This window comes from Artemia franciscana, chromosome 1 (assembly GCF_032884065.1).
Source record: "Artemia franciscana chromosome 1, ASM3288406v1, whole genome shotgun sequence".
Classification (NCBI taxonomy): Eukaryota; Metazoa; Arthropoda; class Branchiopoda; order Anostraca; family Artemiidae; genus Artemia; species Artemia franciscana.
The window spans coordinates 51,052,065-51,068,057 of NC_088863.1; the positions used below are offsets into that span (position 1 = coordinate 51,052,065).

General features: G+C 34.4%; 1 protein-coding gene across 1 annotated transcript in view; it reads left to right on the top strand.

Moving 5' to 3' along the window:
* Positions 1–4,823: 4,823 nt before the first annotated feature.
* LOC136031099 (actin, muscle) overlaps positions 4,824–15,993 on the top strand; it is a 23,931-nt gene continuing 12,761 nt past the window's right edge. The window contains exons 1-3 of the mRNA XM_065710397.1: positions 4,824–4,911; positions 11,590–11,734; positions 13,935–14,174. Coding sequence (XP_065566469.1) covers positions 11,609–11,734; positions 13,935–14,174 — 366 coding nt within the window. The 5' untranslated portion in view covers positions 4,824–4,911; positions 11,590–11,608. The remainder of the gene's footprint in view (positions 4,912–11,589; positions 11,735–13,934; positions 14,175–15,993) is intronic.

Sequence of the window (15,993 nt, forward strand, 5' to 3'; positions counted from 1 at the left end):
TTGAAAAAGAATTTCTAGTGCCCTTTTTAAGAGTCAAAAGTAATCAGAGCAAAACTAGCCCCCCTCCAAGGTCCATTGATGAAACCTGTGACCAGTTCATGTATAACTTGACAAGGTATGAGAAGTTAAGCTCCAATTGTACAAATGTTTGCATTGTTACATATTAAACGCTCCTACGTGGTCCCAATGCCCCACTAAAAAAATTGAATTTTAGCTTTACTGTTAGGATAACCATAAATAGCATTTTTAATTATTTCTGAATAAGTTTTGAGTGTTTTCCAAAACACCACATAGTTTTGCTGGTTTTTTTCGAAACTTTCTTTTCATTTTCATTTACTAAGAAAACTGAGAGGGGGAAAGACTAAAATTTACGATTAAGAATGTTTGGCCATAAAATTTCTATATTGCACCCCTCAGAAAGAATTGCACCAATGAATTGGTGTCATATGCCAGCTTACGCTGGTGCTGCCAATAAAAATTGCACCAAGCATATAAATGCAAGTATTAGTTTTTACATTAGTTTTTACCCAGCTTTCTACCATTTTTTGATGCTCCACTAGTCCAGAAGAAATATAAAGAATAAAAAAAGAGACATCGTCGTTGCAAGTTTTTTTTTTTAATTCTCCAAAAATTGTTTTCATGGTTAACTTTTACTTTTAAGATAAACAGAAATTATATTCCAAAACCCTACTTTAATGATATTTTTAATTTTTTGGTTTTTTCATAACCTGTTTTTTAGTTTTAACTTACTAAGGGGCTGTTGGGGGTTTACAAGAGGCGAAGTTTTAAATTTCCAGTTACGAATTTTTATCCATGAAGCACAAAAAGTCATATGACACATTTTGGTGGCTTTATCAAGTCCAATTTGTAAAAACCACGTTGATATAAAATCCTTTTTCAAACGAGCTGATCAAATTGCTACTCGTTTTTTAAATAATGTCGGGAAATCTTGTTGCCTCTCTATGGAAAATTCTCTTCTCCCAAGAGAAATTTTTTTCAATTGGAAAGAATTTCCCACGTAACTTAAATTAGCGATATTTGCGGAACTGATTTTGTAAGGCGTAGTAACTAAACGGCCAAAGAGGTCGAAACTATTTTTATGAAAACTTTAGGGTAAAGAGCGAGGTAATGACGAAGGGCGGAACTTCCTCATATGCGTAATATGAGGGAGTTCACACCCTCTTCAATACCCCAATCTTTACCTAAAGTTCGAATTTTGTTCCAATTCTTGAAGAATGACCCCTGAATCACAAAGGCATAGTTATGATGCTGCTTAAGGTAAAATTATTGCTAAGATTGGCGGGAAAATAACACAAACAAAATTATTGCTTATATCGGCCATTATTTTACAAAATTCCACTTTAGGGTAAAGAGCGAGGTATTTACGAGGGGCAGAACTTCCTCATATGCGTAATATGAGGGAGTTCACACCCTCGTCAATACCACAATCTTTACACTAAAGTTCGAATTTTGTTCCAATTCTTCAAGAATGACCCCTGAATCACAAAGGCTGTTTAATTCGATTAAATAGCTCTTTTAAAATTACTAAAAATACTTTACCGTAAACAACAAGGTATCGACGAGGGGACGAAACCCTCATACATGTAACAATTTATATTGGTTTTAAGTTTTGATGTTACTCCTTACTTTCAGTTGAAAAACTTGTTTTTTTTAAATTTAATTTCCGATCGTTTTTTTTTTAATTTTGCTGGGACATTCTGTGCCCCCTTCATAGAAATTATCTACCCCCATGGAAAATTCCTCCATGGTAAGATCCTCCCATGTAGCCCAATGCCTTCCCACCAGAAAAAATCCCCCTCAAAACGTCTGTATACTTACCAATAACAAATACTATATGTAAACAATGGACAAAGTTCATAACTTGCAGCCCTTCACCCAGAGACTTTGGGGGATAAAGTCATCATCAGAGACATAGTCATTAAATGTTTTGACTATGTTGAACAAAATGACTACCTAAAAACTTTGATCCGATGACTTCGGGAAAAAATTAGCTTGAGAGGGGGCCTAGTTGCCCTCCAATGTTTTTGTTTACTTAAAAAAGGCACTGGAAATTTTAATTTCGGTTCGAATGAGCTGTCTTGCAAAATTCAAGGAAGACTGGATCGATAAGATCACCTCTTGAAAAAAAAAACAGAAAAAAAACGCATCTGTATTATCTTTCTTCTGGCAAAAAATACAAAATTCCACATTTGTGCAGATAGGAGCTGGGAACCGCTACAGTAAGATTATCTGATACGTTCAATCTGACGGTGCGATTTTTATTAAGATTCTATGGCTTTTAGGAGGTGTTTCCAACTTTTTCTAAAATAAGGCAATTTTCTCAGGCTCGTAACTTTTTACGGGTAGGACTAAACTTGATGAAGCTTATAAATTTAAAATCAGCATAAATATCCAATTCTTTTGATGTATTCTATTAGTATCAAAATTCCGTTTCTTAGAATTTCGGTTACTATTGAGCCGGGTTGCTCTTTACATATAGTTTGTTACTAGGAACTGTTTGACAGTACCTTACTAGCGGCAAAAAAAATGGCAAAAAAGGAGATATTTCAGTGTTCCAATACATAAAAAAACCAATTTTCCTTGGTGTTAAATGTGGGAGACTGTAATTATTCTGTGTGAGGAATGAAAAATTGGAAAAAGGATTCGTAGAATGAAATCTCATAGCCAGAATAGTCTCGAGTGACTTGACGTTGCAATGAGTTGTGATTAACAATTATTTAATGTTATCTAGTAGCCTATATTTTTTGTTAAGTAATTCAGAAACTGACTTGAACCTCCTTAGAACTGAAGGGGATGTGCCTTTTTGACCTCAAGATGGAAGCACGCACAAGTAGAATACAAAAAAAAAATCCGGAAATACTGAGAAAATAGATTACGTTTATTAAGGTCCTCATCACAGACTTCGGCCCCTAAAAACAAAGTGGATAATCGCAAGTGAGAACAAATAAAAATAAAAAAAAAATACAGCGGGAACTCGACCCTGCGTTACCATGGCCACAGTGTATGGTTCTAACCACAAGACTGTCATGGCTTTTTAATATGTTTGTTTTAGACGATATGCTGACACGTAGCTCACTGCAGCATTTATACATACTTTAGAGCCGTTTTCGAAATTGAAATGGGGGCTTAAATTCTTCATTTTGGGGCTTATTCTTTATTCTTATATAAAGAATAATATACATTATTCTTATTCTTATACATTATTTTGTATTTTTATGTTCTTTATAGAAAAATTGATGCTCTGTATCCAAAACTGGTACAAAGTGCTGCTTTGTAGGGGTTAGTCAAGCTGATGGGTCAAAACCTTATGATTAGGTTTTTTGACCATGAAAACTTGTAATTACAGTATCTACGATTTTAAGTTTTGTGGCACAAACCGGCAAAAGACGCCAAATTCCTGAGGAAGGATCTCTTTAGCTACTTAAAGATTCCTCCCAACATTCTATGGTCACTGGTTCAAAACAGTCGCCCCTGAGGGAAAAGAGAGAAAAAAAAAGACACGTCAATGTTTCCCATGCAAAAAATTGATTTTCCTTGTTGTTGAAGGTGGGGAGCTGTAGGGGTCCTAAAATGATTTTCCTGATAATGAAATTCCAATCGGTAATTTTTATTTTTATTAGGCACCATTTTGAGGCCTCTGGGCAAAGGTTTTTGTTCAGGAAGGAGGGGGTGCTTTTTGAGGTGGAGGGGTTACAAAAAAATACATCAAAAATTTGTTTCTACGCATTTTTGTTACTTTTTTACAAATCAGAGAAAAAATTTGGGAAGAGGAGTTCAAACAAAGAAGCCTCCCCTCTGGATACGGCCTTGGTACGAGGTTCTTTTTCGAAACTCCTATAAATTCGTTTTCGCAATACCATTTTATTATTAAGATTTATCGAAATAATTGTTATCATTCATGAATAAGCTACAAACGACAATTCTTTTCAATAGAGAGTTTTTTTTTAATGAGGTTTCAAACTTTGGTTTACTGTGGGCAATACTTTGCTGGATTACAGATTTTGATGCAACCATAATAGAAGGTAAAGTAAAGACTCATGAGACTACGAAATAGTTTATGAAGGATTTATGTTAACGACAAGCTGCTGGCAAAAATTTAAAACATAAGTAATAAATATTTAATAATTAAAATAAATATTTTTACTTAGACCCGAGGAGACTAAAAGGGTTCAAACCTTTGGGGTTTTATTTGGGGTCAAATAAAAGCTTTTCTAGACTGATGTCACCTGATGTTTTGAAAGTTTGTGCAACTAAATTTGAGGAAAAGTCAATACGAAAGTGCTACAGTAATCTTTGAAAACCAAAATATTGTCAGACATCCAGAAAATGGGTTTCTGGCACCCTGCCGCAATTTCTCATTGTCTCGGTTTCTACTCAAACATCCACAAAAAAAAATATAGAAAGGTTAAACTTTCTTGATTTCTACTCAAACATCAAAAAAAAAAAAAAATAGAAAGGGTAAAGATTTCATATTTATAAGTAACTATAAATCCAATGTGTACAATTGAAATTCGCTATCTGCCCATGCCCGACAATTCTTTTCTTTAAATTTGTGTTTATTTTGGAGTAATTTAATTAAATGCATATTTTTTAATGGAGAATCCAGAAGATTAAAGTTTATCCTTAAAACAAACATTTAAGAAACATCTTTCACTTCTGTTTGTACTGGCCGCAAATTCAACCCTTAGCTGTAAACAGTTCCGTATTTGGCTCTGTTTTTTTCTCCCATGCGTTCCACGCAAAGAGCTAAGAATGACCTCTAAATTAGGCGGTCAATTAGAATCTATTTCCGTCTTCACCACCGGAGGATAAATATAGAGACTGAAACGTTGATATTTTCTAGCAGTGTGTTTTCGGATTCTCTATCGTTTAGAGGTTTTTGTGTCTTAGGTGCGTACTGGAAAGTGATAATTTTGGATATTGTTCTTGGAAGCTCTGGATATAAAGTCATTGCATTAACTAAGAAAAATACTTATTATTAGCAATGATAAAGAACAAATAATATAGAACTATTTTCACTTGGCATATTGCTAAATCCTCTCAATGAATAGTTTTCGTATATGAATAATTTTATCCAGGGTGGAGGGAAAGTGGTTTGGCCCCCCTCCCCCGAAATGTTTGTCCGACTAGTAAGAACTTTACAGAAACGAATATAAAAAAAATTTTGATGCGTTTTTTGAGTTGCTTTGTAAAAAAAAATCCTTCTGTAACCTCTCCCCACTCCACCCAGAAATAACCTTGGATATGTCCCTAAGTTTAACATAAACACAGAACTATAGGCCCTATTAAGCAAAAAGCAAACTTTCGCTTGTAAACCGATTAGGGTTCGCGTAGCGCAGGTGCCGATCTCCTGATTCTCAGCCCTCGGCCGGGGTGCAATGCGTGGTTGGGGGCAAGCCATCCGACGCTTTCCCGTGCTTTTCCCTAGATTTCTCTAGGTACCCATTTGAAGCTGGGTGGACTTTTGGCTTGTCTTACGGGGAAACGCCACTAACCCTCGTCCTAAACCAAACGGTCGGCACCACCGAGATTCGAACCAGCGACTTCAAAGAGATACCCAAATGATTTAAGTATGATATTTCGTTCGATGTCATTCAATACAATTCCTTGATTTTAAATTTTAAGTCTAAAACTCTAAGTTTGAGTAAAAATTTGACTTAAATTTCTAAGTCTAAAAGTCAAGGATCTATAAATCCAAAGTTTAAGCTTCAAAATTGTTTGTAAAAATGAATATGTCTTTATTTCTGAATGGCCGTAAATTATAAATAGAAAAATGTAATCGGGTATATTTACATAGCCTCTTTCCCTTTTCGTTTTTCTTAGTCCAAAATAACTTGGTAATAGGCTGATATTGTCCTAGGGTAGTTCTTTAAAACTCACTTGAGTTTCATCATTTTTTGAATTCTACAAAATGTAGCACGTAATTGTAATTTTTAGTGAGAGTTACTAGCTGTTCTTTGCATAGATACAAACAATTTTCATTTTTGGAAATTCTGCCAATTTTTTGAGATAGTGTATATTTTTTTACACGAATAGTACCACCTAATACCTAGATATTTAAACTCGAATGTACAGTTCAATGGGTCCCATTGTCATCAGGATTTTTACTTCTAGCTTCTTTTTTGCCCCTTTCCCCCCTCTAGATTTTGAAAAGAATTGTTTTATTATTTTCATTGAAAAAATTGTTCTTGTGTTGTTTTTGGGGAAAAATTTCTACCACCCCCCTTTATTCAGGAAAAAGACTTTTCACCTTGATTAGTACCCCCTCTCCTCATATCTCCCAAAAAATTTCCAGGCCAAATCTTAAAAAATTTTTATTTATTAACAAAATTTTTTTGATTTTACTAATTGATTAATAAATAATGTTTTAATTACAGTCTATGAGGATTATTCGCAGGGTTGCCACCCGGTGAGAAAAAATCAATAGATCTTACTGATTTTTTTGGTTGATTTTCTTTAATAATCTAGTGATTTATGTGCTGACTTAGGGATTCTTTTGTTTAGGCTATATTAAAGATCACTAGATATAGTGGTAAATCACTAGGGGTGGCAACCCTGGTTATTCGGGAAATGAACAACATAGAATCTTTAAATTCAGTGCCGAACTGGCACTTGGATAGGAGGGAGTTATTTCCTAATAAAGCTAATGGCCTAACAAACAAAATATAGAAAGAACGACATTTTTAAACGTCTTGTAATCTTCTTCTGAAACGGAAAGGGCCGTATCCAGAATTTCGGTTTAGACGGTGTAGGATATTTTCGGGGTTGGCTTTACAACAGAAAAAAAAAACTTCCAAAACCACATCGACAATTTGTTGATATGCATTTTTGTAACATTTTTATGAGTCATACAGATATTTCACCTTAATATGGCGTTATCAATAGGTATGAAGGAAAAAATAAAGTTTATTCTATTACACAAACGTAATTAAAAGTTGATGGTACGTTTCGCAATTTGAGTAAGCTATTTTTATACAAGTCTTTAAATATACAAAACTATCCACTTATATTTGTTTTGCTTTTTCAGAATGAAAAGCAAATTTATTTTATTTAAAAAAAGGTGTCAAAATAAATTATTTTGCATCCGGTTGCATCCAGCTGGGGTCTTAACCGCAGCTATATTTGCTATTTCTTGTGAACCACTCGACCATACATATTTGTGGATTGCATTTCAGAACTGTTCGCCATGACTGACCAAAAATCCTAATTTTTTTTGCTGTGACTAAAAATCATGCAAAGCCATAATCAACATGTGACGCCTTTGATTTAGAAATAAATTATGAGAAAGAATATAACCGTTTTTTGAAAATTTAAAAAAATTCTATAAAAGACAAAAAATTTTTACCGTACTCATATTGATTAATTTACTTATTAAACTAAGTAATGAATTGACAATTAGATAGATCATTGGACATTAATAAACACTTACGACAATCTATACATGACACCTTGCAGAACGAAAATATTTTTCAAGGCCTAAGGAAGAAAATAACCATATATCCAAAAATTATGCAAAGTTCTAGGGCTATAATGAAAGAAAGGTTGAAATGGCTAGGCCCCGCTCTACGGATGACGGATGACAGATTACCGAAGATTGTCCTTTTTGGCCAACCGCCTGGGGCTACACGGAAAGCAGGTCGTCCTTGTCTGGGTTGGGAGGATGTCATAAATAAAGATTTAAAGGAAATGGGAACTTCCTGGGAGGGTGTAACTAGGGAGGCTTTAAATAGATTAGGTTGGAGGAGGAGCGTGTGTAGCTGTGTTCGCCTCAGGCGGCTTGGTGCTGCAGTGAGTTCTTAGTAGTAGTAGTAGTAGTAGTAGTAGTAGTCGTAGTAGTAGTAGTAGTAGTAAAGACATTTGTTTCGTTAGGATATTGAAGTACTTAAGAGAAAAACAACTTATTTTAACTGAACAGAGAATTTCTGCTGAAACGAAAAAAAACATGACAATGCAAGGGGTCAAAGGCAAGGCCGTATCAAGGGGGAAAAGCCCAGGATTTGACCCCCACTGAAATTTTGTTTGAATTGTATGAACGTATCAAAAAAATATATAAACATTTCTTTAGGTTTTTTCTAACCCCCACCCCGAAAAAATGCCTCTCCCATAACGAAAATCCCGGATACGCATTTAGGCAAGGACATCAGTTTGGTTGGAATTTTCACATTCATACATAAATACGTGATTTTTTTATCATTTTGGTTACAAAAAACAGGGATGATCTGTTTTTATTCAATGTTTGTGATAACATGATTGCCAGGTAGTATCAGTTACCGATTACAAACTTATTCAATCCCAACTGGATTGAAACTACTACCTAGAATACTTTACAGCGACTTTCCTACATTAATTTGCAGCCGGCATTTTTTTTTTTTTTTTTTTTTTTTTTTTTTTTTTTTAGTAATCATTTTTCTTTTGTCAAACATTCCTGTCGATCCGTCAGTTCTAAGTACACCATATAGTTCAAAAAGGAAAGTAAACAGGATAGGCTTTGTTTCTAATGATTCGTACAGAACTATAAAAAAGGCATACTTTATTAATTCATTTTACGGCTAAATACCTATTCTGGTGATTAAAAATCTTTGCAATCGTTCAATTTATCGTAATTTAAACATTTAGCTTCATTAAGAATGGAAAGTTCCTGTTTTTATTATAATAAATTGTAATTTATTTATAATTCCAAATGCCAATTTTATTTTTAATAAAATGTATAATTATTTCAGTGTTTATAACAAAAATAAAATCAGTTTCACACTACATATTCCTGATGAGCTCTCAATTCGACAAACAGGGCTGTTGGAATTCACTACAGTCGAGACTGTGGCATCTCCAGCAGTACCAGAACATGGTGATTGTTTGTACACTCATTTATCTGATAAACAAGAACAGCATAATTAAAGAAAAACTACAAATCATAAAAAGGTGTTACTACATAATCCCAATTTGGCACTTTTCCTTAGGTCATAAACGTGAAAAGGCTGCAAAAAAAACATATAAATTTGGCATAGAAAGTGAAAAGATCTCTGAAATGAAAAATATTCTAAGTAATATTTTTATAGTATTGTACCTAGGTTTCTGTTTGTTTGTATAAGTCAGCCTGGTTTGAAGTCCAAATGTCGTCATGCCTAAAATAAATGACGAGTTCGGCATTTGAAACTAATTTAGATGCTAATAGGCTGTCCCAGAGTAAATCCTTATCTTTCTGCAGATGACTATTTACTCAAAAGAAGGTTAGGGTGTGGGTTATACTAATGAATGAAATCGCTTAGAATTTAATAATGTTTCCTTAGTAAGTCTTAATCCATTTGTCGTATTTAATAAAAAAACAAGCTTTTTCAACTGAAAGTAAGGTGTGACATTAGAACTTAAAACGAACACAGACTATTCCATATACGAACGGGGCTGTCCCCTCCTCAACGCCTCGCTCTTTACGCTAAAGTTTGACTCTTTCTCACAACTCTACTTTTTAAGACCATAAAAAACTTTAGCATATTGGGGAGGGGACAACCCCTTTCATATACGGAATAATTTCAGTTCGTTTCAATCAAGTTCTAATCAAGTTCTAATGTCGCTCCTTACTTTCAGTCGAAAAACTTGTTGTTTTTTTTAGTTTCTGAATGTTTTTGAATTAATGTATGTTTTGATTTTGGCTCACCGCACATGAATAATTACATTGAAATTTGCATGTTAATTTTTGCTTTCTTATAGCAAGATTTAAATGGCTTTCCTCTAAATGACTTTCTTATAGTTTTGATTGGACGATTTTGATAAAAAAGGGGTGGGAGAGGAGGCCTAGTTGCCCTCCAAGTTTTGGTTACTTAAAAAGGCAACTAGAACTTTTTATTTTTTTACGAACATTTTTATTAGTAGCCTAATAAATATACGTAACTTACGAATTAACTTACGGAACGAACTTCTATATTTGTATATTTCTATTACGTATGTGAGGAGGTTCACCCCCTCCTCAGTACCTCGCTCCTTACGCTAGAGCTTGAATTTTGTCCCAATTCTGTAAGAACGACCCCTGAATCACAAAGGCCGTAGAATAAATAGTTGAAATTATTAAAAATACTTTAGCGTCAAGAGCGAGGTATTGTGGAGGAGACGAACCCCCTTACGTACGTAATAATTTCTGTTCGTCTTAGGGTTTAATACTGCTCCATACTTCGAGCTGAAAAAAATGTTTTTTTTTTTATTTATTTTCTCATTGTTTTTTAAATAATGCAAGAAAATCCTGCAGCATCTTCATGGAAATTCTCTTCCCTCATGATAAATTCCTCCATGGAAAGATCCTCCCACTTAACCTCCTACCTGGACACCCCCCTCAACACGAAAAAGTCCCCCTGAAAACGTCTGTAAACTTCCTCATACTCCTTACTATATGTAAACAATGGTCAAAGTTTAGAACTTGCAGCCCCTCCCTTGGGGACTGTGGGGGGTTAAGTCATCCCGAAAGACAAAATTATTAAGTTTTTCGACTATGCTGAAGAAAACGACTATCTCCAAATTTTGATCCAGTGACTCTGGGAAAAAATGAGCGTGTGAGGGTGCCTAGGTGCCCTCCATTTTTTGTTCACTTAAAAGGCGCACTAAAACTTTTAATTTTCGTTAAAATGAACCCTCTCGTGACATTCTAGGACCACTGAGTCGATGAGGACCACTGGAAAAAACAAAGAAATAACAACAACAACAAAAATAAAGACGCATTCATGATCTTTTTTTTGGCAAAAATGCAAAATTCCACATTTTGTAAATAGGAGCTTGAAACTTCTACAGTAGGGTTCTCTGGTACACTGAACCTGGTCATGTGGTTTTCGTCAAGATTCTATGACTTTGAAGGGTTTTTTCCTCCTATTGTCTAAAATAAGGCAAATTTTCTAAGGCTCGTAACTTTTGATTGGAAAGACTAAACTTGATGAAACTCATATAGTTAAAATCAGCATAAAAAAGCAATTCTTTTGATGTAACTATTGGTATCGAAGTTCCATTTTTAGAGTTTCGGTTACTATTGAGCTGGGTCGCTCCTTACTACAGTTCGTTACCACGAACTGTTTGATATACAGAGGAGTATTTACTTCATAGAACATAGAGGGTGAGGACTGTCATGCCTGGGATTCCTTGATATTTATTTATTTATGGAGGAATAAAATATCTCCGTGAATAAAATATGATATTTATTCACGGAGGAATTGATTAAAAATATACCCAAAAACAGATTTAGAAATTAAAAAAATCTCCAAGCAGGTCTGTATCACAAGGTCTTATAGGAGAAGAATATTTACTTCATAGAAGGTAACATATATCTGTCATTAGAAAAAAGATTAAAAAGATCCCTGGGAGATACATTTTTAGCAATATCGTGTTAATATATGCTTTTCAACTTGCAATTTAAACGTTCTGCTTCCTGCAATATAAGTGTGGTGTCAAGTAAAAGAAAAACATAGACAATTTAAAGTGTTGGCTTTTTATAGTATGGCTCTGGAATTGATAGTACAAGCTATTTCACCAGGACTCTAACTGAGAAATGCCTGTATTTTTTCTATCGTACTAATTATTCCTGTTCTCCTCTAGAATCAAAACATAATCCAAGATGTGTGACGATGATGTTGCGGCATTGGTAGTTGACAATGGCTCTGGTATGTGTAAAGCAGGTTTCGCTGGGGATGACGCCCCACGTGCCGTCTTTCCATCAATAGTTGGCCGTCCCCGCCACCAGGTACTTCAAATTAATATATGCACATGTAATCTTTTTGTCACAAACTAAACCGATGTTTTTGAAGGTTTTGCAATAGCGTTGGCAAAACTTTCTACTGGCTTATTCAGAGGCACACTTTATTAAAAATCCTAAGGTTTGGAAGCAAAACCGTTCATGTGTACATATCCTGGATAGAATTAAATAGAAAAAACCTGTTTGTATCTTTTCAAAAGAAATTCTGTAGCTAACAGACGACTTTGTATTTTTGCCGAGCAGCTGACACAGTCTTAACTGGTTTATCTTTCTTTTTCGAGTTTACAATACTCCTTATTTCAACTCAATACGCTTAAGAAGCATATAAGCAAATTTGTCATCTTTGGAACAAACCTTTAAATAATTTAATCTGGTTAGGTTCTTTCAAATTAAACTTTTTCATTATTGTTTCTTTATTGTGTTTTTCATTATTGTCTTAGGGTTGTTTTAGAGTTTTTCATTATTGTGTGTGGTGAATAATTATTCTTATTGTGTAGAATTTTTTTTCCTAAGCTTAACAATGCAAGCTATTCTCAAAAAGTTTTTACCCGTCCTAATTGATTTTATGACTACTTTCTTTTAATTTTACACATTAAGTTTAGTTGAAACCAGACTTAGTTGACTAATGCTGCTATTCCATAATAGAGACTAACATTCATTTATTTACCTAAATCTATCTCTGAAATTCGCTCTGGAATTGTTGTAGATGAAAAGAAAACTTCAAAACGGTACAAAGAAACATGTCAAAATAGAAACCTTTGACCATCTATTCTTTTAAAGAAAATTTAATTATCTTCAAGAAGGCGTCTTAGCCATATCCTAGCTTACTGAATGGATCCAATAATAGACCAATCATGGGCTTCCTGTTTAAGTTACAGCTGTAGGCTTGTCACAAAATTGAATGCCTCATGGGGCCATGCACCTTAAGAACTAAAACAATAATGTATTTAATCAAATCTAGGGAGGGGGAATTTTCTAAAAGCTTCTTACAGGAAAACAATACAAAAATAATTATATTTTTTCTAAATCTAGGGACACCCCATCCCATTTGGTATCCCTAAAAACAGTTCAAAATCTCATTGATACAAAATCCCAATATTTGTTCAGTCACGGTGTAAATTGAATTATCTTTATGGCTCAACATATAAATATGGCGCAAACATATTATATGGCTTTAAGACATCGTGAGAAAAAAAATTGCCAGATTTGTGAGACCCGAGTTTTTGTCGAGTGTCCTAATCTAGAAGAAGGATTACAAGTATTGGATATATCAAACAATGAAATGAACGAAAGTTCTGTCCCTCTTATAGCAGGATATAACCCGCAGCTTAGATAGGGTCTAGATTACTATTGACACGGAATGATAAGACCCGCTTTGGAAACCATGGCCTCAAACAATTTCCAATTTGAGCTTCTTGATAATAATATCCAGATATCGTCTGTGTTAGCCGTATCTAACTAAATTGCTCTCAGAGTGGTAGTCAGCTATTATTGAGCAGCGAGGTTCAGGGGATCAAAGAGTGATTGCTCTGCTGAAACCCCTTTACGGATAGCTGCACAGATGGTTTCTGGCAGTCGTCTCAACGGTTCTAAGACCTTAGGCGCGACAGCAACGATATGTAATGCTTCATTTCATAGCATTACTTTTTACTTCTGGCGCTAGTCATTGGATACAGTTTTGTTACACAGCAGGAAAAGAGACTGCTAAAAAGCCCAGAAGAGTTAAAAGGTATTGAATTAAGGAAATATCCCTTTAACACAGTTAATTCCCTTGTTAATGAAATCAATATTTTTTAACCTAAGTTCTTGACACCGATTGGAAAACAGCAAATTTGCTAAGAATCCGTGGTTAGACATAAACTAGTAAAAATTACAATAATACAAGGGGTATTGTTGCGAAGGAGTCCGGGGGGGATGTCTATGCTGAAAAGCCTGAAATATGTAAAATGTTCAGGGGGCATAACAATGGATACAGTGATGAAAACCTTATCTATGGAAGGCAAATTAAAGGAGAAAGAGAGACTTAAGGGCTGTTTCTTCTTAAAAATACACTCCCAAAAAATGTTCTTGTCACTTCTTATAAATTTAGTCCCCTAGTCCCTTATATGTAAAAATGATGTTTTTAAATAATATAGATAATAATATAGTTAAACCAAATTATAATTGAATTAACTAATTTTTTCCACAGGGTGTCATGGTTGGAATGGGTCAAAAAGACAGCTATGTAGGAGATGAAGCCCAAAGCAAAAGAGGTATTCTTACATTGAAATATCCCATTGAACACGGTATCATCACCAACTGGGATGATATGGAAAAGATTTGGCATCATACTTTCTATAATGAACTCCGTGTTGCACCAGAGGAGCACCCCATCCTCTTAACTGAAGCTCCACTCAACCCAAAGGCTAACCGAGAAAAAATGACCCAGGTAAATATCAGTATCAAATAAAAACCTAGATTTTCTTTTGCTACTTTTTAAATGATATAATGCTGAACGGAAGCATCAACTCTTGAATTATTTGACATGGCAGCTCCCCCATCCTTTTAAGTTTTATTTTAAATCTTCTTGACAGGAAGTTGTAGTGTGAAAAGCAATGTATCCGGTGTTAAATTGATTTGATACCATAAAGGATCACCCTACCTTTTCAATTGTAAACATTTTTTAGTCTCCGCGGGCTTACTATTTAGAATTGATTGGATGGTCTTGTCAAAACTTGTTGAGCTTGGATAAGAGATCCGAATTCATGACAGAAAACCCAACACCTATTTTCCCAGACACCTATATTGAGTTTTAATGAAACTTGCATTATTAGAACGTAGGAATTTTGTCTTTTCGATTAAATATAGCCGAATTTTCTTTTTTAAAGTTCAGGAAAAGAAAGTCCCTAAATACGTGGTAGGAAAATGCTAAAATTCAGAACAAACGAAATAACATTTTAGCAATTTGGCAGCTTCGAGAGTCCCCGTAATGCTAACCGCTTTGATTGAAAGCCTTTACAACACAGGTGACATAAAATATCATTGTGTTTTCAATCAAATTTCATTGTCATAACACAGATTTTCAATAGCTCTCAATAATGGGGAAAATCAATTTTGGGCTCTTTTTCTTTAAGACGGTCAGCCGACACTTAGGCTCGCAAAATGATTTTCAGGTATCACATCCACTTAAAGTTCATTGATGCCATTTTTAACCTATTCAAAGTACAGATACCGTAGGATAACTGAATAACATGAATTACAGACTTCCAACTGGAATTTTGAAGAAACGGTTTCCAAACCTTCAATTGAAATGTTTCCGTCCAAAAATACATAAACTAAAATATCATCTTCTTCCTTTAATAGGGTTTAAGGTTATTTTTTCCCACAAAAGCGATTTATTATTTTGCTTGTTATAACAGGCAGTAAAAGAAACAAGTCAGACTTGTACTTGAAAAGATTAGCTTTATTGTTGGACACATTCTTGCTAAATAATTCCAAGCATGGATAAAACGGAGGGGATGGGTGCGATCACCTATTCCAAACGCATTTTTTTTTAAGAGCCTTTCCGATTTTATCCTGAAATAGAAACAATAAAGCAATTATTATTTTATTAGACTCGCCTTATTACTGGACGTATTCTTGCTTACAGTACTTTTTTTATTCTAATTCCGCAAGAAAAAATATTAATCATAATCCTAAACTCAGCACTAAACATAAATTTAAATAGACCTTATTTACAAATAGACCTTTGTTTTGAAAGTTGTTTCCGTTGTGACAGTTTTCACTTTTCAATCCGAATTAGAGGTGAAGATAAAGGTCTCAGAAACTCTACGCTCATTTTTTCTCTACACTAGTGTCGAGAAAAACATTTCTAAACTATTGGCTTATGTCCCTCCCTAGTTTTAAATTATTTTGCGTTTCAGTTCTGGGCGAACGTAAAATATTATGGGGTGTTACAGTTTTCTTTTCATAGTTACAGTTTGTTACACTCATTCAGTGTCTTAAATTCGTCAAAATATTCGAAAGGGGGGGGGGAAGTTGGAGCCATTTTTTCCAAATCAAGTGAAAATGACAAAAATGACACTAAAAACTGAAAAATAAGTCATAAACTACAATAAAGGCAAAGATATACTAAAGAAAACTGACCTGCTTCACTGGATACTTAAATTATGCAGGCTTATCTTAGATCCGACAAGGTTTTTTGCAGAAACGAAATTTCAGCTGGGGGGAGGGCAAACTAGGGTCTGGAAGGGGCAGTTTCTCCCCCT